Source organism: Kogia breviceps, chromosome 4, assembly GCF_026419965.1.
Source record: "Kogia breviceps isolate mKogBre1 chromosome 4, mKogBre1 haplotype 1, whole genome shotgun sequence".
Taxonomy (NCBI): domain Eukaryota; kingdom Metazoa; phylum Chordata; class Mammalia; order Artiodactyla; family Physeteridae; genus Kogia; species Kogia breviceps.
The window spans coordinates 25574086-25598199 of record NC_081313.1 but is presented as its reverse complement, the minus strand read 5'-3'; the positions used below and the strand labels follow the sequence as shown (position 1 = coordinate 25598199).

At 40.4% G+C, this 24114-nt stretch overlaps 2 protein-coding genes across 20 annotated transcripts in view; one reads left to right on the top strand and one right to left on the bottom strand.

Moving 5' to 3' along the window:
• Positions 1-13028, bottom strand: part of C4H5orf22 (chromosome 4 C5orf22 homolog) — a 29779-nt gene extending 16751 nt beyond the window's left edge. Inside the window, exons 1-6 of one of the 2 annotated variants that reach the window (XM_059060836.2) lie at positions 12858-13028; positions 11482-11627; positions 8640-8789; positions 6022-6451; positions 2509-2571; positions 2146-2267 (exon numbers count right to left, since the gene is read on the bottom strand). In XM_059060836.2, coding sequence (XP_058916819.1) covers positions 2146-2267; positions 2509-2571; positions 6022-6451; positions 8640-8789; positions 11482-11627; positions 12858-12938 — 992 coding nt within the window. In that variant the 5' untranslated portion in view covers positions 12939-13028. Of the gene's footprint in view, positions 1-2145; positions 2268-2508; positions 2572-6021; positions 6452-8639; positions 8790-11481; positions 11628-12717 lie in introns of both variants that reach the window. The other variant, XM_067030848.1, reaches the window with a different exon arrangement.
• A 107-nt stretch (positions 13029-13135) lies between these two features.
• The window catches only part of DROSHA (drosha ribonuclease III), a 126368-nt gene continuing 115389 nt past the window's right edge, over positions 13136-24114 (top strand). For 5 of the 18 annotated variants that reach the window (XM_059060824.2, XM_067030840.1, XM_059060823.2 and 2 more), the window contains exons 1-5: positions 13195-13261; positions 14391-14517; positions 15592-15657; positions 16637-17470; positions 21849-21941. In XM_059060824.2, coding sequence (XP_058916807.1) covers positions 15641-15657; positions 16637-17470; positions 21849-21941 — 944 coding nt within the window. In that variant the 5' untranslated portion in view covers positions 13195-13261; positions 14391-14517; positions 15592-15640. Of the gene's footprint in view, positions 13315-14390; positions 14518-15591; positions 15658-16636; positions 17471-21848; positions 21942-24114 lie in introns of all 18 variants that reach the window. The other 13 variants (XM_067030841.1, XM_067030836.1, XM_067030844.1 and 10 more) reach the window with 10 other exon arrangements.

Genomic DNA, 24114 nt, shown 5'->3' with positions numbered 1-24114 from the left:
GCACCCCTCAATTAAACATCACATCACCTCAACTAAAATTATATGAAATTTACCGTTAACAACATGTTTCATATGATTCTTGGGAAATTAAAATTGCTCAAATATCAACTTAAAATATTAAGAAACAAAGGTTCCCTGCTGTTTTCTTTTTTTAAAATTTAATTAATTAATTATTTTTTGGCTGCATTGGGTCTTTGTTGCTGTGCACAGCCTCACTCTAGTTGCAGCGAGCGGGGGCTACTCTGTTTTGGTGTGCGAGCTTCCCATTGCTGTGGTTTCTCTTGTTGCAGAGCACGAGCTCTAGATGCGCGGCTTCAGTAGTTGTGGCACGCAGGCTCAGTAGTTGTGGCTCGCAGGCTCTGGAACGCAGGGCCAGCAGTTGTGGTGCACAGGCTTAGTTGCTCTGCCACATGAGGGATCTTCCCATACCAGGGAACGAACCCATGTCCCCTGCATTGGTAGGTGGATTCTTAACCACTGCGCCACCAGGGAAGCCCCTCCCTGCTGTCTTCTTACTTAAAAGATTACAGATTGTGTTAAAGATTAAAAATTAGCACTCAAGAAACTGACGTTTTCCTCTTCTTGAAAAATGGAAGTTCTACTGGGACTTTAAAAATTATTTTGATCAGCAAGAAAACGAAGTGCCTTTAGCACCCTGTGATGAAAAAAGATAGTTTCCCAGAAGTTAAAAAAAAAAAAAAATTAAGGACATATTTATTGACATATACAATTATAACTGGAAAATTTTTCTACTGTCTGATATAATAACAATGGTGCTTTTAAGTTATTTAATATAGATGGAACTCTTTGGAAGCCCTGATTAATTAGTGTTTCTAGTATTTTAATGCCACCTCTACCAATACCCACTCATCTGCTGGGAGGGAAAAAATAAAAACAAAAGGAAGGCATGGAGGCCTGTCTACCCACTTACCCTATTACTTCTCCCTTTTATTAACAACACTTTCCAGGCTTCTGGACCCTAATCACCCACCTCTTCTATTTCCTTAGGAGTAGTGAAGACTCCTTCATGCTGAGGGTCTGACCCTTTAGGGGCATGGTAAGTATGGGGAGAGGTTTCTTGCTGTCTGACTCACTTTTCCTCTGTGCTATTCTTTTTTCCCTCCAATTCCAGTCACAGTTTAAACTCACCACTGTTGTAGCCTTGTTGTTTCTTCAAGGCTGTGACAGAACTGCCTGCAGGTGGTGAAGAGCTAAGTGTGCTCGGTAGGCAGGTGGGTTTCAGTGGAAGGTGGCTAGATTCAGGATTCTAAAGTTGTCAGGCTATTTTGTTTGTTTTGTTTCATTTAATTTTAAACTTGGCTTAAGACTTCATAAAATAGTAGGTACTCTTCAATATTCCTGGGAAGAATCATGCTCCGGACGCGCAGGCTCTGGACGTGCAGGCTCAGCGGCCATGGCTCACGGGCCCAGCCGCTCCGCGGCATGTGGGATCTTCCCGGACCGGGGCACGAACCCGCGTCCCCTGCATTGGCAGGCGGACTCTCAACCACTGCGCCACCAGGGAAGCCCTGTGACTTATTTCTATATCTCCATCTTCCATCATAATTTCAAAAAGGAGGGAATCATTTTTAGATCTAGCGCCATATACTGAAGAGGAAAAGCATTAACTTATGTTAAAGTGCCTGATCAGTATTTACTGATATGATTAATACTACTATGGTTTATTCTTCCATACCACTGCTTTCCTTAGTGACAATAAAGTTTTACAATACTTATATTTCAGGGATGTTTCTGAACATTTTATTTTTAAGTGAAAATTGCACTGAATATTTTAAATAGGTAATACATATAGCAAAAGAAGATACTAATTTTTAAAAAAATATGTATTTATATTTGGTTGCACCAGGTCTTAGTTGTGGCAGGTGGGCTCCTTAGTTGCGGCTCGCCAACTCCTTAGTTGTGGCATGCAAACTCTTGGTTGTGGCATGCATGTCAGATCTAGTTCCCTGACCAGGAATCGAACCCAGGTTCCCTGCATTGGGAGCACAGAGTCTTAACCACTGCGCCACCAGGGAAGTCCCAAGAAGATACTAATTTTTCAAAAGCAATTTATCTAGCAAATTTAGCAATATATCTAGGATTAAATACAGTAGAGTTGGAGAAAAAAAAATTTGAGGGTCTTACCCAGGATTTGAAGCCCATTTCTGTACAGTTTCTTCATCATCACCATCACACAAATCGGCAAAAGCAGCTTCTAAATCTTCTAATTGATGAATTCGAGTATCAACACAATCTACCAAATCTTCCTTTAAACACATTGAAAAGCCGAGATTATAGTTACTCTTTCAAAAAAACAAGTGAAATCCCATTACAATGAAAATTTGATTCAAGTAGTTAAAACATAATTTTTCAAGTACTAACCATGGGCTTCCCCAAGAAACACACACCAAGATTTTGGACAGCTGTGTGAGTGTACTCCAACATCATGTAAGATATTATTAGATACGTGATAAATAGACAAACACAAAAGAAACAAATGGAGGATACCTCTGTCAGGTTGGTACCAGGCTTTTTAAATTGGTACAGCTCTTGTAAGATTTTGTACTCCTCCTGGAAAACAAAACAAAAAAATCCATATACTAGAAAAAAGATTAATTTTTCAATGATATGCTTTAAATAAAAAATGGCTGTGATACAAGAAATCTTAGATAATCATTTAAAGGTCAGGGAAAATCACGGAATATGTATAATTCATATTTCATTGTAAATATTATCACTTCTTTAGGGTAACTAGCCATCTGGGCATGACAAGAATGTGTAAAAATTAGCTATGGAAGAAGACTTAATGGCTAACAGGTCATGAGATGAAAATATTCCTAATAATATTCTACTCTATAAATGGATACATCCTAGGATCTGAACAGATTTTCGCTATTTATGGGAAATATACATATCTTAGTAACAACAATAACAAAACTCTCCACGTTCACTTTGCAGCCCTTTCCCTACCCACAGAAGAGAGCTCTGGAGTACAAAGGCGATCCTGGAGGCAGACGCAATGGAAGGATTTTGCAGGGGAATGTCTCCCCTTATTCAGCACAGCCAGGCAGCCCCACTATAGGTAGGTATATCTGGCCTTAGGAGCATTGTCAGGAAGGGGTTACACACAAGACCTAAAATTTCTCAAGCACAATGCTGTGCACTATCTTCATCATAACAATCCTGCGAGCTGGGTATGATTATTATTTTGATTTTATACTTGAAGAAACTGTGGGTCTGAAAGGTTAAGTAACCTTCCCAAGATTATACAGCTAATAAGCAGAAGTAACAAATAGAACTTAACTCTTTCTGACTTCTGAACATGTTTTTTAAAAAAATAGCTATTAAACTATAAGGTATAATACATGCTCTGTTCAAAAAGTTCTACAGAACCAAAGGATACAAAGGAAACAATATCCCCACTTTCTCGGGTTTCCTCATAGCACAGAAAAGGAATAACTGTCATTAAGTTTCTTAGGTAACCTTTTAGAAATTCCCATTACAAGTATTTGGTGAGTGTATTTGTAGGATAAATTCATAAAGTCAGGTTTTTTAGCTTCCAGGTATGCCCATTCTCATGTTTTCTAAATATTTCTAAGGTCATTTCATAATTCTGAACGCTGGTAGTTATAGTCACTGGTCCATATCCAATAGCAGGAAAGAAGCAGAGGGCAATTTTTCCCCCTTATTGCAAGCTGGGAGAGCACTCTAGTTCCCCCATTCTTGCTCCAGATTACACTACAGTTGACCCTTGAACAACATGGGTTTGAACTACACAAGTCCACTTATACGTGGATATTTTTCTTTACATTGGAAATGTTTTTGGAGATCTGCAACAAGTTGAAAAAATTTGCAGACCAACTGTATAGCCGAGAAATATTGAAAAAATTAAGAACAAGTTAAGTATGTCATGAATGTATAAAATGTACATAGATACTAACCTATCCTTACATAGGCACAAGATGAATGATACCAATATAAAATTAATAATGGGTTAGTTTTCCTACTGTTTTACAACTTTGCTTTCAAAGCATTACATTACTGTACAGTATGCCCCTCTCTCTCCTAACTGGAGAAACTGCATATCAACTTATCACATAAGTTTTTAAAAAAATATATAACAATGTTTCCAATACTGTACTATGAATATGACTATAATACTGTATGCCATAAAAATTTTACAATGATTCATTCATTAGCATACAGGCTAGGCTACTGTGAAGCAATCATGTCAATTACACTAGGCTACCGTAAAGCAGTCACATTGCTGCTTCCTCATTATCAATGCATGAATCATTATAACTGTAAATAAATATGACTTTGTCACATTATCTTTTCATTTTTGATATCTAGTGCTAATACGTATAACAGTGTTTTGTATCATATGAGACAATACTGATGTAGGTTCATCTTATTAACATGATATAAACTTATGGTATTGATAAATACAATACAGTACTGTCAATGTATTTTCCTTATGATGTCCTCAACATTTTGTTTTCTCTAGCTTTATTATAAGAATACAGTATATAATACATATAACATACCAAGTATGTGTTAATTTACTGTTTACATTATCAGTAAGGCTTCCGGTCAACAGAAGGCTATTAGTAGTTAAATTTTGGAGGAGTCAAAAGTTATACCTGGAGTTTTGACTACATAGGGAATCGGCACCGCTAACCTCTGTGTTGTTCAAGGGTCAACTGTACATTCTCCAATTTCACCTATTGTTAATCAGTACCTATTAAAGATCTTTGATAATTTAGATAAATCACAATGGCTTCCGATACACACACAGAACAAGGAGTGTAAAATGCAACATCACTGTCATGAATCAAATACTGAACTTAGGTAGAAAGAAGACAGTTAATTTGAATCCTCAAAAGAACAAATCTGGAACAACCTCCCATATGTTAAGGTAAGCAGTTATATGTGCTCATAAAATGCACCTGGGAATGCTTACTTGGATCATGAATTTACCAGTTTCTTAAAGGCACACATAGTTCTACCTCAGATCTGTGCATACTAATAGTGTCTGGTGATTTGCATTTAAGATCTGATGAGGTACCTGAAGGATCACAGGACTGAATCATTAGCTACAAATCATACATGTGTAATCAGGCACCTCAGTGTTCAGTGAAAACTTTGTCACATGGGATTGTATATACATAGACTATCTCTGGAAAGATATATCAGGAAACTAGCCATGGTATTTGTTTCTAAGAAACTGGGGGAATGGAGAAGGAGTAAGAGAGTGACATATACCCTAACGTACACACCTTTTTGTACTACAGCTGACCCTTAAACATCATGGGTTTGAACTGCATGGGTCCATATGCGGCGTTTTTCAGTGAATATATACCACAGTTCTACACGATCCATGACTGGGTCAATCTTCAGATGTGGAACTGTGTATACCAAGCGCCCAGTACAAAGTTATATGCACATTTTTGACTGTGCGGAGGGCTGGTGCCCCAACCTCCATGTTGTTCAAGGGTCAACTGTATATGATTTTATTTTTTTCAACCACCCTTGTACTCACTACCCCAATTAATAAATGCAAAATAATGAACACTATCTAGAGCAGGGATTAGCAACCTATGGCCTACAATCTGTTTTCGTATATGGGTATACAAAAATTGAATAGTATTGACAATTTTAAAGGGTATAAAAACAACAAAGAAGAATATGTGACAGAGACCATATGGGGTCCCCCACAAAGTGATTACTATCCGGCTGTCTGTCGAAAGTTTCCTGATCCCTGATCTACAGAAATGTCATACAATTCTCCAGAGCCACATTTTAAAAATACCACATTTGGGACTTCCCTGGCAGTCCAGTAGTTGGGACTTCGCCTTCCAATGCAGGGGGCAAGGGTTCAGTCCCTGGTGGGGGAGCTAAGATCCCGCATGCCTCGTGGCCAAAAAACCAAAACATAAAATAAAAGCAATACTGTAATAAATTCAACGAAGACTTCAAAAATGGTCCACATCAAAAAAAAAAAAAAAATACCCCATTTACCTGAGTGAACATTTCTTTGAAGGGATTCTTGACTGAAAAAAAATCTAAGTCAATATCTAAAACAAATGCATCCCCTTTCTCCAAAATTTCCAAGATTTCTCCAGTGCTGACTGAAGTGTGGCATTCTTGGCTTTCAGAAGAACATGAACATGATGGTTGTAGACAAGTTTGGTCTCTTCTCTGTGTCACTGAGTCATTTTCCAGTCCTTCTGAACAAGATTCACCATTAGTAGAGGTAGTGTTCTCTGCGTCCTCCAGTGCTAGCTTTGGCTTCTTAGCAGAAGACACTGCATCATTTTCTTCTTGATTGTTACAGAGTTTATAAGGTTTCACCATAATTACATCCAATTGTAAAGGTTTTTGGTTCTCTAGCTGGTCTTCAGTTACATAAAGACCATCACTTAGAAAGTAATGATCTGTACTTGTAACCCTGGATCAGAGGAAAAAAATATTTTAAAGACGAAAGGACAAATTAGCTGACATTTCATATAGAATTTCAGAAATACAAGGAAGGACATATTCGACAAAAACTGAGAGCTGTCTCTAATATCTGTACTTCCTGTTCTTCTATGGAAATAGGGTTCCCCAAATTTTTAGCTGGGCACACGACTGCCCAAAGTAAAGACCGTATTTCACAGTCTATCTTGCAGCTAGGTGTGGTCATTTGACTAAATTCTGGTCAAAAGCTGTGAGTGGAAGAGAAGCGTACAGAGCCTGGCCCTGTGAACAAGGTGGTGGCAAGCCCCACTTGGACTGTGAGGACAAAGGCGATACTCTAGCGACGGGGGAGCAACAAGACAGAAGACACTGGCGTTCTCCAAACTGTAGGGCTGTCACATTGGCCCTGGACAGTGTGTGGTCATCTCTAACATGAGAAAGAAATAAATGGTCCAAAAAAAAGAAATAAATGGTCCTGTTTAGCCAGTGCTTTGGATCTCTCGCATACCAGCTGGAACTTTACCCAAAAAAATCACTTAAGAGAAAAATTATATCTGGAAATAATTTATCATAATAATAATAGAAAGCTCCCTCTGACATATTTCAAAGCTTCATTAAATTTTATATAACTATAATATTTTAATATGAAAAGCAACTTAAAAAAATCTTGTGCATGTGCAGAATACATTTCACAAGTTGTAGATTTCTGATTTTAGACATATTAGCATGTTCTTAGCTCTTCAACTATATTATGCCTTGGTAAGTACTTTGAACAGCAAAACCAAATGCTTCTTCCAGAGGTAGTATCTACCCAATTAAAATAATGGTTAACATTATTTTAATGTTAACCACCCACCCTCCTCTAGCATATACAGCCTGAAGTTTAAAAAGATACAATTTTCTAAGAAAAGATTAATGACAATAAAACTAATGTCCAAGATTATTAAAAACTGTCCCATCCTAAGAAAGACAAAGGCTGTATCCCCCAATCTAAATCTGTATTCTTCAATAAGGAACATTTTACTTTGTTCACATCCGTACAAACACAAACGTACATCTCAGACTGCATACCTATATGTGTGTCTTTTCCATAAATCTTTACTTGCAGGATTAACTAAAATCATGAGATAATAAAAATCTTCCTAATATTGTCATTACACACTGAGTATCAAATGTCTGTTTCAGATTGCTCAACATTAATTTGATTTTGCAGAAACCTGTTACAGGTTAAATTAGGCCTACTCACCAAAGTACTTAATAAAAACCCTACCACTCTTTCATATAAACCAGTATTATATATAATGTTTGTATGTGGAGCCCTATTTGTTATTATATCCTCAATAAATACAATTTTTATGTATACACAGAAAAGTTACTTGTCCAATTGATAAGAACATACAACAAAAGTTAACTGTATCATTAAGGATAAATCAGAAATTAAAAGTATCATTTTCAGTGAGATAGACTGTATTTCATTTTCAATGTATTGCCATTTCATCCCACTATCCTTCAGGTTCTAGAAAGTCATGACTCCACTGCTTAAAACATTCATCCCATAACAAGAGAATTTAGAAAGCCAAGAACATTCTGATACTTCTAAAGATATTACAGTATCACAAGCTACATAAAACATTGGTTAAATAGCTTATACACGAAAAATAATTGCATATGTAACTCAAGTCAGAGAATGCTGCTATTTAATTTAGATTATCTAGAGCTCACCATATTAATAAAATTAAAACGCCAAATCTACTTTTCAGCTACTAAATTTATAAAAAAACTAAAGTCAGATAATTTTGCTTTTTCATTGCAAATTGTTAAATTCAGCAGACATAAGTTACATTGGAAGGAAATAATAAAATGTTATCATTAAATATATAAGTCTATAAGGTACTTCAATGATTTGATGGAGTTAGTCATTGATGGAGCAAGGTTTCCAGAGGAGGAAGATCATGTTATTCAAAAACCAACTTGACTAGCAACAAAATACAAATTATGTGTGAAAAAGATCAAGAGACTTGCAAATTTGTTCCTGGTGTTTTGAGAACTCTTTTTAGAAGAGCTGAGGGCTAATCTGACCCCATTTTTGTGTAGAGATACTTATAAGTTATTACAGGGATCTAAAATCAGATAGAAGAAGTATTCAATCCCTTTCATACTCATAAATATGAGGAAATTACCTGATTGTTGTGGTCGAAGTGTCTTTGCCTACTAAAAAATGATGTCTGCCCTCTCTGATTTGCTGAGCCCATGTGGGATGAAGCCATATTACATGGGAAAAATGGCCAGCATAAACTGCAGGTATAATCCAATTCTCGATACTTAATTCTCTGGAAAGAAACAGACAGGAAGCATGAAAACTGTTAGTAAGTAGGTTTTTCCAAATGTAATTTCATTCAGAACAATATTTTAAGACAGTAGGTCTCCAAGTGGGGTCCAAGGACCCTTGCAGGGGTTTCTGAGACCTTTTCAGTGTAACTAGTTCAAAACAATTTTTCTAAGAACACCAAGGCACTATTCCCCTTTTTCACTGTATTGACATTTACACTGACAGTACAACGCAATGGTGGCTGATGTCCTAAGATTAATCAAGGCAACGGCACCAAACTCTACTAGTAGTCACTGTATTCATCACTACCAAGCACCAGTGTCCCACACCCCCATCCAGTTTCACGTAAGAAAGTCTTGCATAATTTTATTAAACTTTGATCCTGAGTATACATTTTATTTATTTATTTATTTTTTGTGGTACGTGGGCCTCTCACTGTTGTGGCCTCTTCCATTGCGGAGCACAGGCTCCAGACGTGCAGGCTCAGCAGCCATGGTTCATAGGCCCAGCGGTTCTGTGGCATGTGGGATCTTCCCGGACTGGGGCACAATCCCACGTCCCCTGCATTGGCAGGCGGACTCTCAACCACTGCGCCACCAGGGAAGCCCTGAGTACACATTTTAAAATAACCTGTGTGGCAAGATGGGAAGTGCACAGCAAGCACTTCTGCTATGTATTTTGAAGTACAACAGTTGTCTCAAGGAAAAGCACTTGTAATTGAATTGCAAGCTGAACACCATTTTTCTTGAAAGGAAGACTGACTCATAAACCATAGTTGTTCAGACTGGAACCTGAATTGCTGGATTCTACATTCCAACTAAGCTTTAAGAAATGACCACTTGTCAAGTTTTGGTATAGTATTAAAGAATATTCACAATTATCTGAAAAGGCTATGAAAATACTCTTCATATACCTCCACCAAAACAACATATGGTAACGGACTGAATGCAGAATCTGAGAATCCAGCTGTCTTCTATAAAGGCAAATATTAAAGAGATCTGTAAAATTTAAACACTGTTACTCTTCTAAGTTTTTTTTTGCTTTAGAAAATATATTTGTTTTTCATAAAATATCTTATGCTAACATATAAAGTCCTATTATTTTGAAATGAATTAATATCTTAAACATTTCTCAGTTTTAATTTCAAATATGGTAAATATCAATAAATATAACTCACATTAAAAAAAAAAAACTCAAGAGGGCTTCCCTGGTGGCTCAGCGGTTGAGAGTCCGCCTGCCGATGCAGGGGACACGGGTTCGTGCCCCGGTCCGGGAAGATCCCACATGCTGCGGAGTGGCTGGGCCCGTGAACCATGGCCGCTGAGCCTGCGCTCTGCAGTGGGAGAGGCCACAACAGTGAGAGGCCCGCGTACCGCAAAACAAACAAACAAACAAACAAAAAAAAACAACTCAAGAATTTTTAAGGGTGTACAGGAATCCTGAGATTTAAAAAGTTTAAAAACTGGGGCTTCCCTGGTGGCACAGTGGTTGGGAGTCCGCCTGCCGATGCAAGGGACATGGGTTCATGCCCCGGTCCGGGAGGATCCCACGTGCCGCAGAGCGGCTAGGCCCATGAGCCATGACCGCTGAGCCTGCGCGTCCGGAGTCTGTGCTCCACAACAGTGAGAGGCCCGCGTACCGCAAAAAAAAAAAAAAAAAAAAAAAAAAAAAAGTTTAAAAACTATTATTCTATGACTAACTGTACAGTAGTCATACCTGCTTCATAATTCTTTTTAATTTCTAAAATATAAAATCTCTAAATATAAAAGAGAGTAAGGACAATAGTAGAGCTACCACATTTCTTTAGAAGTCAGTGCTGAGACTAATTAGCATATGTCTAAAAGAAATGTAGTAGGCTAAAATTAATTCACACAAGCATCTGTATTTTAACTTTTATTTTATATTATAACAGGAAAATTACTGCTATGTAACTTTTCATTTTCTATCAGTAGGCTACATTGTAACAAATACATAAGTAAAGAGACAGTGACACGATTTCAGGGAACTATATCACTGAAGAGAGGTCAGTAAGTTACTATTTAGAGATACACTAGGTATGTCTTTTCTGAAGAATGGACTACAAATTACCAATTTCACGTCCACCTCTATGATTCTGTATAACTGAAAGTCAATAGGATTTGTGACCTGAAAAGAAACAAATTGGGAGGTTGCAGGGACTCAATATGGAAGAAAAGGATACACAAATTAAAGATGCATTGCTTATACAATTATTGAACTATGTGTTCAAGACACATTTTCTTGTGCCTCTGTAACCACACTTTTAAAGGGGTAAAGAAGAGAGAACTGGCTTAGGTAACTTCTAAAGTCTCAACTTCTAAAATCCTAATTCTAAAGCAGAGGTTGGCAAACATTGGCTGGGCCACCTGTTTTTGCAAATAGTTTTATCGGAACACAGCCACTGACACTTGTTTATGTAGTGTTTACAGCTGTTTTCACACCACAAAGGCAAAAATAAGTAGTTGCAACAGAGACCATATGGCCGGCAAGCCTAAAATATTTACTATCTGGTTCGTTAAAAAAAGTTTGCCCATACCTGTTCTAAATAAAATTTAAAAAGCAAACAAAAGCAAAATTCATGAGCTTAGCAAAGACTATTTCTCTTAATGGCTTATCATCTACTGTAAATTGTATTTCAGGTGCATAAAAGATCATTAACAAAAATCACATTTTACCCGAAAAGTGTTTCCTTATCAAATACAGTGTCAGCTGGCATATTCACAGGAATAAGGAGGTCTGGATGTGAATCAAAATGCACAAAACTTATATTACTTGCAGGAAGATGCTTTGAGCCAATGGCCCGGTATATAAAGGGCAGAACCTGTAAAAGATACATACATGCACACATTCAGAACTGGTACTGAATTCATGAGCATACACTCAACTGCAGACTGAAAAACAATGCTAAACATAACTGCACATAATTTGAAGCAAACCAAGTTGTTAAAAAGTAGGGAAGTATTAAATTTGTTCATTGCACATGGTTTAGACAATCATCTCAAGCTTTATTTTTTCCTCAGGACTTCCAAGTTACACCTCCAAAGTCTTTAATGGGCATCTCTTGCCACCATGCTGCCTCCACCTCAAACACAAAGATAATGTAGGGAAACAGACAGGACTGGTACTCAGGAAAAAACTGCTGGTTAATATCCTCTCTGGCATTAAAGATGTGTTCAAGCTACCTGGGTCTCTGGGTCTTTTCCACACCTTTAGGATGGTGCTGCAGGGCTATGTCGTCTGTAAGGTTCTTTGTCCTGTTACGGTCTCTAGAGTTCTAAGTTTAAGACTGAATTTGAAAGCACCACCTAACCCATGCTTGCTCTCTCAGACCCATACACACCATCTCTAGGTCCTGAGAGACCCAACTTCCTTCCTATTCTCTTTACTTCATTCATCCACAAATCTGGAATCACCCTCTTCCTCTTTCATAGCCAGAGCATTCCCAAGGCATATGAATGCTATTTAAAAAAAAAAAGTCTTAGATCACGGGACTGTCTCGTAGGCTTCCAGAAATCTAGATTAGGGCACCATGTTAGCTATTCCAAAGTAGCACTACCTCAAAAACAGAAAATATCTTTAGTGTCTATAAACTCGGGGCACCCTGTTAAAAGATTTATGCACACATTACGCACACAATAATACTAACGGCCCTATGAGTGCTACTTTGTACCCATTTCACAGATGACAGTCCACATTCTTAACAAAAGCCCCTCGGCTACACAGCAGGAACGTGTAGGGAGGCCGGGAGACAGTAGGAAGCCTGCGTTAATGCGCAGGTTGAGGACTCGGGGCTGTGCAGTTACACTGCCCGCGTTCGACTCCCGATGCCACCAGAGCCTCGAGGGTTAGAGGAGCTGCCCGACTCGTAGTAAGCGCCCCATAAACCTCAGCGCCTATTCTTCCAAGCTAACCGTTCTGGTGTTTTCGCCACAGCAATGCAACTCGCGTGGATAACAAATGCTGGTTATCTCTCTGGCCTCCGATGCCCAGGCTCCGCCGCCTCCTTGGTCCTCGCGCGATTCTGCCCCAGGCCCGGCAGCCGCCCTCTCACCTCCTGATGATCCTCCACCACCCACACCGGGAGCTCATGGTAGCGCCGGAGCCGGGCGCACTCTTCAGTAAACTCGCTCATATTTTCGCTCGGTACCGAGCTGGGCTCAAAGAGGCCTAAGCTGCAGCCCCGCCTCCTCTCCCGAGAGGAAACGCGCCCTCACCCGGTTGTGGTTCTGGATTGGAGGATGTTGAGGGCAGGGGGCGGGCTCAGGAGAGGTCAACGGGAACGATTGGCTTAGATGTTCATCGCTCTTATTGATGCACCAATCACCGCGCACAAGGCGCTGCTGCGAGCCCAAGAGCTTTCCCTCTTGTGTTCCGGCTTTCTCAGGTTTGTTTTTTAATTCTTTCGGTTTCCTCTTCCGGAGGCGCTGGCGGCGCTAAGGTCTTGGCGGCTGCATTGTAAGTCTGGTTTTATTCTGATGGCGACCTCGCGGCCTGAGAGCCTTTTGTAGGTAAAAGGGGCAGCTTGCGGGTGTTGGAAAGAGGGAGTGTTTCCAAGTGTCCTGATTCCAACGGGGCTGGAGTCTGGGGCTGGGGCGAGGGGCGCCTGGGAATTAGGACCGGGCAGCCCCTCTTCAGATTTGCAGCGAAGGGCGAAAAAGCGACCTTAGGCCCGGATCCTGCGAATAAATAGAAGTGAAAAATGAGATCTTTCTTTCATTGTGGAGCGCGTGCGGTGGTCCAGCCCTGGGGCCGCCCGGATCTCGGAGGGGAGTGAGACTGTAAGCTTACCTCGTGGGGCGCACGATCTGGCGGGAGATGTGAACAGGGATACACGTTATTTCGGATCAGCCAGCCGAAGATGACCGGCCTGGGGATTCAGCTGGGGGACAGAGAATGTTAATAGAAATGTAGTCACACTTTGCAACTTTTTCTACATAGACTGATGTTCCTGGACGTGTTAACTATGCAAAACAGCTCCCTCAGTTTCCCTGCTTTCAAACAGCAACTTAGGAGTAGGCACACGCAGAAAATAATTACCTTTCCAGTTGCAGTGAGTTCCTTGACTTCTGACTTTTGTCGCATCCTAACACAGCCTGACTATGCCTTTAATAGGTCAGTTTCATAATCAAGTGTTTCAGATATTCTGTCTCTAGAAACATACATGAGGATCTAATGGTGAGTCTTCAACAGCAGTCTGAACACAGTACAGGAGTGTTGGTGATCCTGACTGTTGCCCACCTCTAGATTCAGTACATTCCTTTGTGTTCCCCAGGACCCTATGCATACCTCTTTTCTTGTGTATATATTATTTTTTTTAATGGTATTTATATGTGGATTCTGGGCTTCACGAGTCCTGTGCGCTCTGTGTCTTACTCATCTTTGAGTGCTTAGGACCTGTGACAGTGCCCCACATGTATAGGCCCCTTAAATGTTTCATGAATCAGTGAAAAGACCTGCTTTTTGTCTGGTTTTGGTAATGCCAATCTGCTATGGATATATGCAGTAGGGAAATGTACAGTAGCAACGTAGAAACGTATATCACTGGTGAGACAGTAAACATTTATTGATCACCTACTGTGTGCAGGACGCTCTGCCAGGGGCTGTGAAGGATACAGAAATGTTTGTGAATCACCCCATTTCATCAAGGAGCTAATAATCTAGTGGAGGAGTTAGACATGCGCACACATGACTGTAATATGAGGCAGTCTCTGGTAAGTGCTATAAAAGAAGTAAGTACAGACTAAGAGCAACGGACGTCTAGAAGGAATGGGATTACTTCCTGAAGGGAACCAGGAAAGGCAGCACAGAAGAGGTGGCATTTGGCCTGATTGGTGGGTAGAAGAAATTCAACGGGCAAGTTCATAGGGTAGGGGATTTGAGAAGAGCAGGAGCAAAGAACAAGCGGGGTGATAGTACTTTGTATGTTAGGCAACTGGGAAAATCTGGGGTGATAGGCACTTCATGGGGAGGTTAATGGAGAGTTAGCCTGGAAGAAGTTGGGACCAGATTGCAGAGGGCCTTAGATGCCGAGCGTGTGGTTTGAACTCGATTCTGTGGGCCCTGGGTGGCCTGTGGTGGCAAGATGGGCTGTCTAGGTCCTAGGTCTATCATGAGGGCCTTGAACCGAATAATAATCAGTAATCAGGTATTATTTGGTGTCTACTTTTTATTAAGCACAGTGATTGATACAGCTAAGTAATCTGAAACTATTTTCATGAGTCATTTGAAAATCTACCTTAAGCCTATTGGTAAAGCTTTTAGTCAGAAGGAAGATGCTTCTACGTTAAAGCTTTTTGCAGTTAATATTTATTTGGGTTTCTTAAACATTTTACTGAAGCCTGAGTATTCGGAAAGCCATTCCTGTTTGTAACATTCTTCAGTGGAAAGAAAGAGCTGAGAATGAGAATTAAGGGAAATTGTGGTGTTGACAAGATTATAGTTAAGTTTGAATTTGAATGCTGGTCTCATGGTGAAGTAAACTGGAGTGTGGAGTGGGAGAACAGAAATGATTTTTTTCTCCTAGTCTTTTAGCAGATTGGAGATCGAATATGCCTAAGTTTCCAGTCTTTTAAGCTACTGATTATTTTGAGTCAGCAAGACAAGTATTAAGGATATCTAAAAAGTTAGCTGTAAACTTTAATTCAGTTCAGGATGCTCTTAATTTTGTTAGTATGCTAACTGAATTGGAAGATGCAAAATCAGTGTTAAGATAATTGTAGAAACGTTTTCTAGCATTAGCAGTTTGGGAATCATTTTTATGTCTATTTATTCTTTCTGTCTTCTAGAGCTTATATTCTCTGTGGAAGATGTGACATATCCAGATAATACGTCACCATGCAGGGCAGTACATGGTGAGTTGTATGACAGTATTGGCAGCCGTTTTGGGAGAACAGGGAGGAGCAAACACTGGCACTGGGCCTTTGAGGGTGGGAAGGGTTTAGATATGTGAGGAGAGGGGGAGTGTGTTCGTGTTGGCCATGTACACGGCCTACCCTGATGGCCCTGGCAGTTCTGGGGTGCCGGCAGACATTAAAGGTGGGATGAGGTAATGAGTTGGTGACCTGTAATAACTGTACGACCTGCCAAGAAAAAGCACAGAGTGTGTGCGAGCAGGGAACCTAACAAAACCCTTGGGGTGGTGACAGTGGCTGTAGAAAGGCCTGCAAGGGTGTTACTGTAGTAGCCAGGCAGGAGACGATGGTGTGAAATGGATGCACTTAAGAAGTATTTATAAAGCAGAAATGATAGGCATTTGAAAATAAATTTTTAACTAGAGGGGATAAGGGAGAAGTTGTCAGGTAACCCCTGGTATATGACTCGAGGACCAATAAATGGTCTCATCTATTGAGACAGGAAACACTAAAAAAGGAGCAGGTGGTGGTGTCTTGAAGGGGAAGATCATGAATTCCTTTTAGGATGTGTTAGGTTGAATTTGCGAGTCTGTGCCGAGTGGGGAGGAAAGTGTAAATAGGAAGATGCCGGTGCAGATGTGGAGACATGGGGTGTGTGGACGGGATGACATGGTGAGGTCAAGATTTGGGGGGAACTTGAGCAAGGACATGATAGCAGATGGTTGAACACTGGGATGTGACTTTGTCATGCTGGAGGTGGAGCGGCTTTAGGGAGTGACAAGGACAAGGGACTGACCATGGCAGTGGGTTGGGTGGCTGAGACTGGGGAAGAGGAGTTTATTGGCCATGAGGAGGTTCCGCTATTACAGAGAACTCAGTATTAGATGGGTGGGATATGGCAGTGGCCTAAGGGATGGTCAGGCAAAACCCTGTTTATAGAGTGAGTTTTTCTTTTATCGTTTTCTTTCCTCCAACAAAGTCATAGAATGTCATTCCACCCCGGACGAGGGTGTCCCCGAGGGCGAGGAGGACATGGATCCAGACCCTCAGCACCAGCTTTCAGGCCCCAAAATCTGAGACTGCTTCACCCTCAGCAGCCTCCTGTGCAATACCAATACGAACCTCCGAGCGCCCCTTCCACCACGTTCTCCAATGCTCCAGCTCCCAGTTTCCTGCCTCCACGACCAGACTTTGTGCCCTTCCCTCCACCCATGCCTCCATCAGCACAAGGCCCCCTTCCCCCCTGCCCGATCCGGCCCCCCTTCCCCAGCCACCAGATGAGGCCCCCGTTTCCCGTGCCTCCCTGTTTTCCTCCCATGCCGCCTCCGATGCCCTGTCCCAATAACCCCCCAGTCCCTGGAGCACCTCCTGGACAGGGCACTTTCCCCTTCATGATGCCCCCTCCATCCATGCCCCACCCCCCGCCTCCTCCCGTAGTGCCTCAGCAGGTCAATTACCAGTACCCTCCGGGATACTCGCACCACAGTTTCCCACCTCCCAATTTTAATAGCTTCCAGAACAACCTCAGTTCCTTCTCACCCAGTGCTAATAATAGCAGTAGCCCTCATTTTAGGCACCTCCCTCCATACCCACTCCCAAAGGCCCCCAGTGAGAGGAGGTCCCCAGAGAGGCTCAAGCACTATGACGATCACAGACGCCGAGATCACAGTCACGGGCGGGGCGAGAGGCATCGCTCCCTGGACCGGCGGGAGCGAGGCCGCAGTCCCGACAGGAGGAGGCAGGACGGCCGCTACAGATCTGATTATGACCGGGGGAGGACACCGTCCCGCCACAGGAGCTATGAGCGGAGCAGGTAAAGCTCATGTGTGTTTTTTAATGAAGTGCAGAGGCCCCGGCACAGGCCATTTCTGTTGATCAACAACCAAACCAAAAAGTCCAGCTGTGCATTTTGGTTTATAAAAGGAAAAGCATCCCAGAATTATCAACATAGATTCATTTCAATGAGTGTAAGCCACTTATAATAATAACTGCATAATACAGTTGACATTTTAATGATGACCAATAAAAGACCTTGTAGTTGTTTGTGTGGATGTTGTATTTAATTATGTTCAGTATGATCATCATATCAGGTTACAGCACTTGAGTTCTTTTGGAATTGTTGATCTGCTATCTCATTAGTCAGGAATCGAAGTAGTTAACAAGCAGAACTCGCGTTCTGATGTTTAGGATAAGTGGCAGTTTATCATATATTGTTGCTTTCTTGCTCTGTTTCTTTATAAAATGAAATAATACACATTATCAAAGTTACAGTTTTCAAAATAGCTTTTAATTTGATTTTGTTGCATTGAAACATATTCGTACTAAAGAAAGTTGCATTTAAAACATACTGTTCCTTTCCAGATTACAATTCTTTTTTTTTTTTTTTTTTTCTAAAGACCAAATATCTATATATACAAGAGAATAAGGTTTCCAGCAGACACTCACAGATGGGCATCTTGAAGTGCTCTGAAGTTATATGCAAATTCTATGTGTATGTATGATTTTCTGTAAGTAAATCAGTTGCTTACAGCAGATTCTTAAGAGATGGTGTGAGTCTCTCACCCCAAAAATCTAAGAACCATTGGTTTGGATGGAAAAATAAAAATGCACAGATATCGATTGTACTAATATTTATTTGCACCTTCAGTGAACTCTTTATGTTGATGAAGCTTTGAGGTTTTCCAGTTGTCAGGCTGGTAACAGTGCTGCTCTTTCTGTGTGCTGTGGGGTGTTTACCTTCATTGTCTTGTGGAACTTCTGTGCTGAAAAGTTTGAGGTCCCCAAAGCGGTCACTCCGTTACTTGGCTTTGTGGAGAGCTGGTCGTGGCCTCTGGAATCCGTGTGCTTCTCAGTTCCCATGTTGTTCTCATGGCTGGGGGCTTGCTTCTGACTGAACACTTTGCTGTAAACGGTAGCAGTCATTCTCAGTCCCAAAGAGAGTGACCAGTGCTCGGAAGGTTTGGATGGAAAACGCTCTACTGCTTCTCCCTGACACCCAGTGGAAGGTAGAACAAACATGTTTCCTGCAGAGGTGACTGCTTCTGGTGGGCCAAAGCTGACAGTTGGTCGACTTTTAAAAGTCTTTTCAGCACGACTTACTGTTCCTGGTCAATTTTGTTCTTAATTCTGTGATGGACTAGTTGGCAGAGGCCTGTGATGGTTTGTTTTACAGTTTTATGGTGAAAATCTAAATCAGAAAGAATTTGTTAATAGTTGTCTTCAGACAAAGTGATTATTAATAAACCTGTCTCTGGGGAAACATTTTGCTGCAAACTTCAGCATTCTAGGTGGCATTTTTTTTTCCGTTTTGGGGGTGCTGTAGTTTTTAGGGCTCTGCTGTAAAATCCTGAATTCTTCCATCCAGGCTTAAGCTTGGAGTTAATGTGTTTGAAGAAACACAGACGTCCTGTAAACGGAGGATGTCTATCAGTAAGTGAAATCAAATGCCGAAAGAATTACCCTTAATCTCCATTATTCTAAATGGCAACCAACCCCTTTACCATGAAGGACCTTAGGCAGTTAGCTCGTCTTTCTAAATGGCCTTTGTTTACTTTGGAGTTGCTTTATAATGTTGTACTTGGGATATTTGCCCAGGAGCTAGCTGCCTTAGTGTCACAGCCACGGTAAAATCGGCTCCTTTTGGGCTCTTAGTAGCGGTTCAGTCATCTGTCTTATATGGAATGCTTCTGTGAAACAAACATGGGGCACCTGAAGTCCTAGTGTAACTTCTAGAAGTATGTTGGAGAAAACCAAAAGTTCACAAATTTGTGCATTAGGTTGTGTTAAGTTTATGCACATTCTTTAGTCTGTCCTCTGGCTACTTCTCCCCTTGCTTCTTGGGGTAAGTGAATCTGTCCTTTTTCAAATTTCATTTTCCCTCTTTTTCTCCTCCGAAATCTGGTTGAATAATAATTACAAGATCCTTTTAGGGCAAACCATTTCTAGAGGAAATTTGTGAAGAAGTGGATGTATGCATTTGCTATCATGAAAGATCGGGGTTCCTCCGGGGCGAGGGAAAAGGAGCAGCGGCAGATGCAACCAGTGAGGAGCAGAGCAGTGGCTTCTCACGAATGAGTAATGTTACAGCACAGTAATCCCCATAGCTGTCCTGTTGAGCACAGCGTGTCGTCATCAGAGAGCTAGTGTTATGTATCTAATACTATGCTTCCAAACGGGGAAAAGTTTTTGGAAAAATAACCCAAGCATTGTTATTCTTGCTTTAAATGGCTTTATTATATAGTGTTACTGTGACTTATGTCCATACTGGTCTTTTCAATTCATAGCCACTCAGAGGTAGTAATCATCATCAGAAATGCCACTCTTTTCTTTTTTTTTTTTTTTTTTTTTTGCGGTACGGGGGGCCTCTCACTGCTGTGGCCTCTCCCGTTGCGGAGCACAGGCTCCAGACGCGCAGGCTCAGCGGCCATGGCTCACGGGCCCAGCTGATCCGCGGCATGTGGGATCTTCCCCGACCGGGGCACGAACCCGTGTCCCCTGCATCGGCAGGCGGATTCTCAACCACTGCGCCACCAGGGAAGCCCAGAAATGCCACTCTTGAATGCAAAATTCTATCCCCTAGATGTTAAAAAAACAAACAAAAAATTACGAATATCCTTTAAGTTGAGGCTTTTTTGTTTTTTGTGGTTTTTTTTGATTTTTGTTTTTTTTGATGTGCACCATTTTTAGAGTCTTTATTGAATTTGTTACAATATTGCTTCTGTTTTATGTTTTGGCCTTTCGGCCCCAAGGCATGTGGGACCCCAGCACCCCAATCAGGGATCGAACCGGCACCCCCCCGCATTGAAAGGCAAAGTCTCAGCCACCAGGAAGTCCCTAAATACAGTTTTTATTTGGAAATATAGGCAATTATTTATTTCAGCAGCCATGCCATCACAGATTACATTATATCTTGGTCATGTGGTACCGCTCACTAGCTGGGATTTACTGCCTAAAAGTAAACTGTAAATTTAGAAGTGTATCAGGTAAAGAATGTAGAATTCCAAGCACTGGCTACTTTACTTTGGACAGCTGGTGTGTATCTGAGGCTTAAGTATATGTTAAAAGTATTATTCAAAGGAGTCTTTCTTGAGGAGGGGTGATTTTTAAGTGAAAAAACAATTTTTGTTTTAATATCTAAGATCCCTATCAGTTTTGTAAGTTTTGATTTCAGGGAGTTTACATTTCTTCTATTTGGCTGTAGGTTGGGGTATTTTTTTTTTTTTTTTTGGCCATGCCACATGGCAAGCATATAGGCTCTTAGTTCCCAGACCAGGGATCGAACCAGTGCCCCCTGCAGTGGAAGCATGGAGTCTTAACCACTGAACTGCCAGGGAAGCCTGGTGGGGGGAGGGGGAGATGTTTTTGAGTTCAGACATTTTTGTAGACTTCTTGCTGGACTCAGACTAATATAGCATTTTTTTCCCCCATTCTAAGACCTAGTAGTTATTTCCCCTAGATTTATTTCTGATAGAAACACACTGGAGTTCCGATTTTTGTTTCCGATCTCATTGTACTTATTAAATAGACTCAGAAGTTATTACTATTATTATTACTAAATTCCGGTGTCACATTGGAAGGTTCAAAATCCTGCATTCTGGTTTTACACTGAGTAAACTCAGTGTCTCCATTTAGAGTTTTTTCTTCAGATGAAGACAGCATTTAAAGGTAAAGTGACTTAGAGTCTCATGGCAATTAGTGATGGCTAGAACTTTACCTCAGGCCTATAACCTATAAGAGTTTAGAACTCTTTCATTATAGACCCTTGTCCTAATCTTTGCTGTAAAAGCTTTAACTTGCATATATTTGATGGATGAAATTAAGAGTGTTCTAGAAATCAATAGACAGTTGAATCCTTTGAAGTTTTCCCCTTAGGTTAAATAATCAAGGTTGGCTGGTTAGAAGGTCTCAAGAGAAGATTATGATAAAATTCCCTTTGTTGCTCAGTATTAAGTATGACTTCTTTTTTTTTAAAGAAAACAGCAAGAAATGTCCAAGTTAGTTAACTTCTGTAACGTGAAACACTCCTTTTTCCTCTAATAAATGGAGGATGAATAAAAATTCCCATAGTGAATAGTGCCTGCAAAATTCTTAGGGGAGGTGAGGTTCATTTATTTAGAAGGTGAATTCAGTGAAAAGAGATGGTGTTTTGAGTCTTTCTGTTGAAAACAGCTCTGTGTATTAATTCCTTTAAGAGAGCGGGAACGGGAGAGACACAGGCACCGGGACAGCCGAAGATCACCATCTCTGGAAAGGTCCTACAAAAAAGAGTATAAGAGATCTGGAAGGTAAGCAAGGAGTTGACACTGGTAGAAGTCATAGGATTATCTCCTGGAATTCAGATTTTGTGCTTGTGCGAAGTATCAGCCAGGTCTTAAGAATAGCCTGAGAGTCTGTCCAAAGAGCCCTGTGAAAACTTAAAGTAGCCAATTACTTAAAAACCTTTACTTTCAAGATGTATTGAGAATGAAGAAGGAAAATCTTTATACATTTCCAAAAGTTAGAAATTATATGGGCCACTTTCTGACTTCAATTGCTATAAAACTATACATTAATAATTCAAGGTTTTTTAAGAAAAATCTTGAAAATTCATAATTATGCTCTTAAATTTACTTGCTTCAAAAAAAAAGAGCAAAACTGCAGTCACACCTTATTTGGAAAAATGACATTGAGATTGCTGCAAATCAAAACTTGTAGGATGTAACCAATTCTATATCGATAAGTAAAATTCATGTCTTATGTAATGGTAATTAAGAACAGTACTGTAGGATCTGACAGATTTGGGGTCAATTATTAGTTTTCCCAACTTTGTTATTGAGCAAAGTAATCTAACTTTTTTTAAGCCTCAGTGGCTTTGTCTAAAATAAGGATAGTTATACTTGCCTTATTGAGTGGTCAGGGGTCATTGAGATAATACACATGAAACACTTAGAACTGGGCCCAGTAGTGCCAAATAAATGGTAACTATATATGTAATTATTATCTGATCACTTGACTCTAGAAATTGGTAGAGTATAAGAAAAGCAGAAAAAGGGATTTAAAGATAAAAGAAGTTAATGAAATAGAAAATAGAACTGAAGTACTATAATAGTATTTGTAAATAAATGCAAGATTTCTTTGAAAGGCCGTACAATTTAAAAAGTGGCAAATCAAGGAAAGAAAAACATACATTCCATCAATTATAAGAAAGAATGTATTATTATAGGAATGAAGGAGGTTTAAAAATTATTGTATGGTGATATAAGTACAGATGTTTTATTTGAGAGATTTAAAAACTTGGATGTGATGGGTTGTTTTCTATGAAAACAGAAATTACAGATCTTACACAAGAAGCAGAAAATTTTAATAGGCTGATAACCATGGAAAAAAGTTGAAAAAGGTGAATTTGTGCCACTTTCAAAAAAGTTTTAAACTATTTTAGAACACTGATGAAGATGGAAAGAAAGCTCAGCTCATGCTGTGATACCAGGAAAATCCAAATGGCAAAACCTAATCAATGAAAAGAAACCACAGAACAATCTCTTATGAATGGGGCTATAAAAATACTGATTAGTGTGTTAGCAAGTTGTTTTCAGTTGTGTGGTAAAATAATTGAGAGATTATTCCAAGATTGCATTGGAAGATAGGTTAGTATTAGGAGATCTGTAACTGTAATCCTTTGTGTCACAATCTGTAGGGTTATCTCAGTACCTGCCTATTAGATATTTAAAATAAAGTCACATCCATTTATGAGTAGAAACTGGTAAACCTGGAGCATAAGCAGACTTCTTTAACATGATGGAGAACATTATCTCGTGACGAACGTGATTGATACCATCTCAGAAGAGCCAAATTCAATGTTGAAACCTTATAGACCTTCCCAATACACATTAGAAAAAAAGACAAGGGGCCCAATTGCCTACCACTGTCACCTGATGCATAGCTAAATCAACAAGCAAATGAAAAACATTGCATCCTTGTGTGTCCCAGGTATTGTACTGGTGTGGTGATATAGTCATTAACAAGAGTCCCCACTTTTCAGGAATAAGAAAGTTAAGTACTGTGAGAAGTGCTTTTGGTAGAGCAATTACATGTTGCTCTGGGAACACAGCAGTCGATAACTCAGTTTAGGGTAGTCACAAAGAAATTGACATTTTACTGATACCTAGAGTATGAGTAGGAATGCAAGAGGGAAGGGGGATGGTAGGGGAAGAGAGAGAGCAGGTGTGAAGGTTGCAGTATGGAGAAATGGCCTCAGAGGATCAAGCCTGGAGGTTGGGAAATGAGTTTAGAAGGCTTTTGTTCGTAATCCACAGAAGAAATGATTGTGCCTAGACCGGAGCGCAGTGACAGTGGCTATGGGGAAAGTAGAGGTAATTGAGAGATCGATGAGGGAGGCAGGAGGACTTGATAACTGATCGTGAGGAGGCGGCGGCAGCAGTCATCACCGAGGTCTGGCATTCCCCTTTGAGGGCTGGGAAC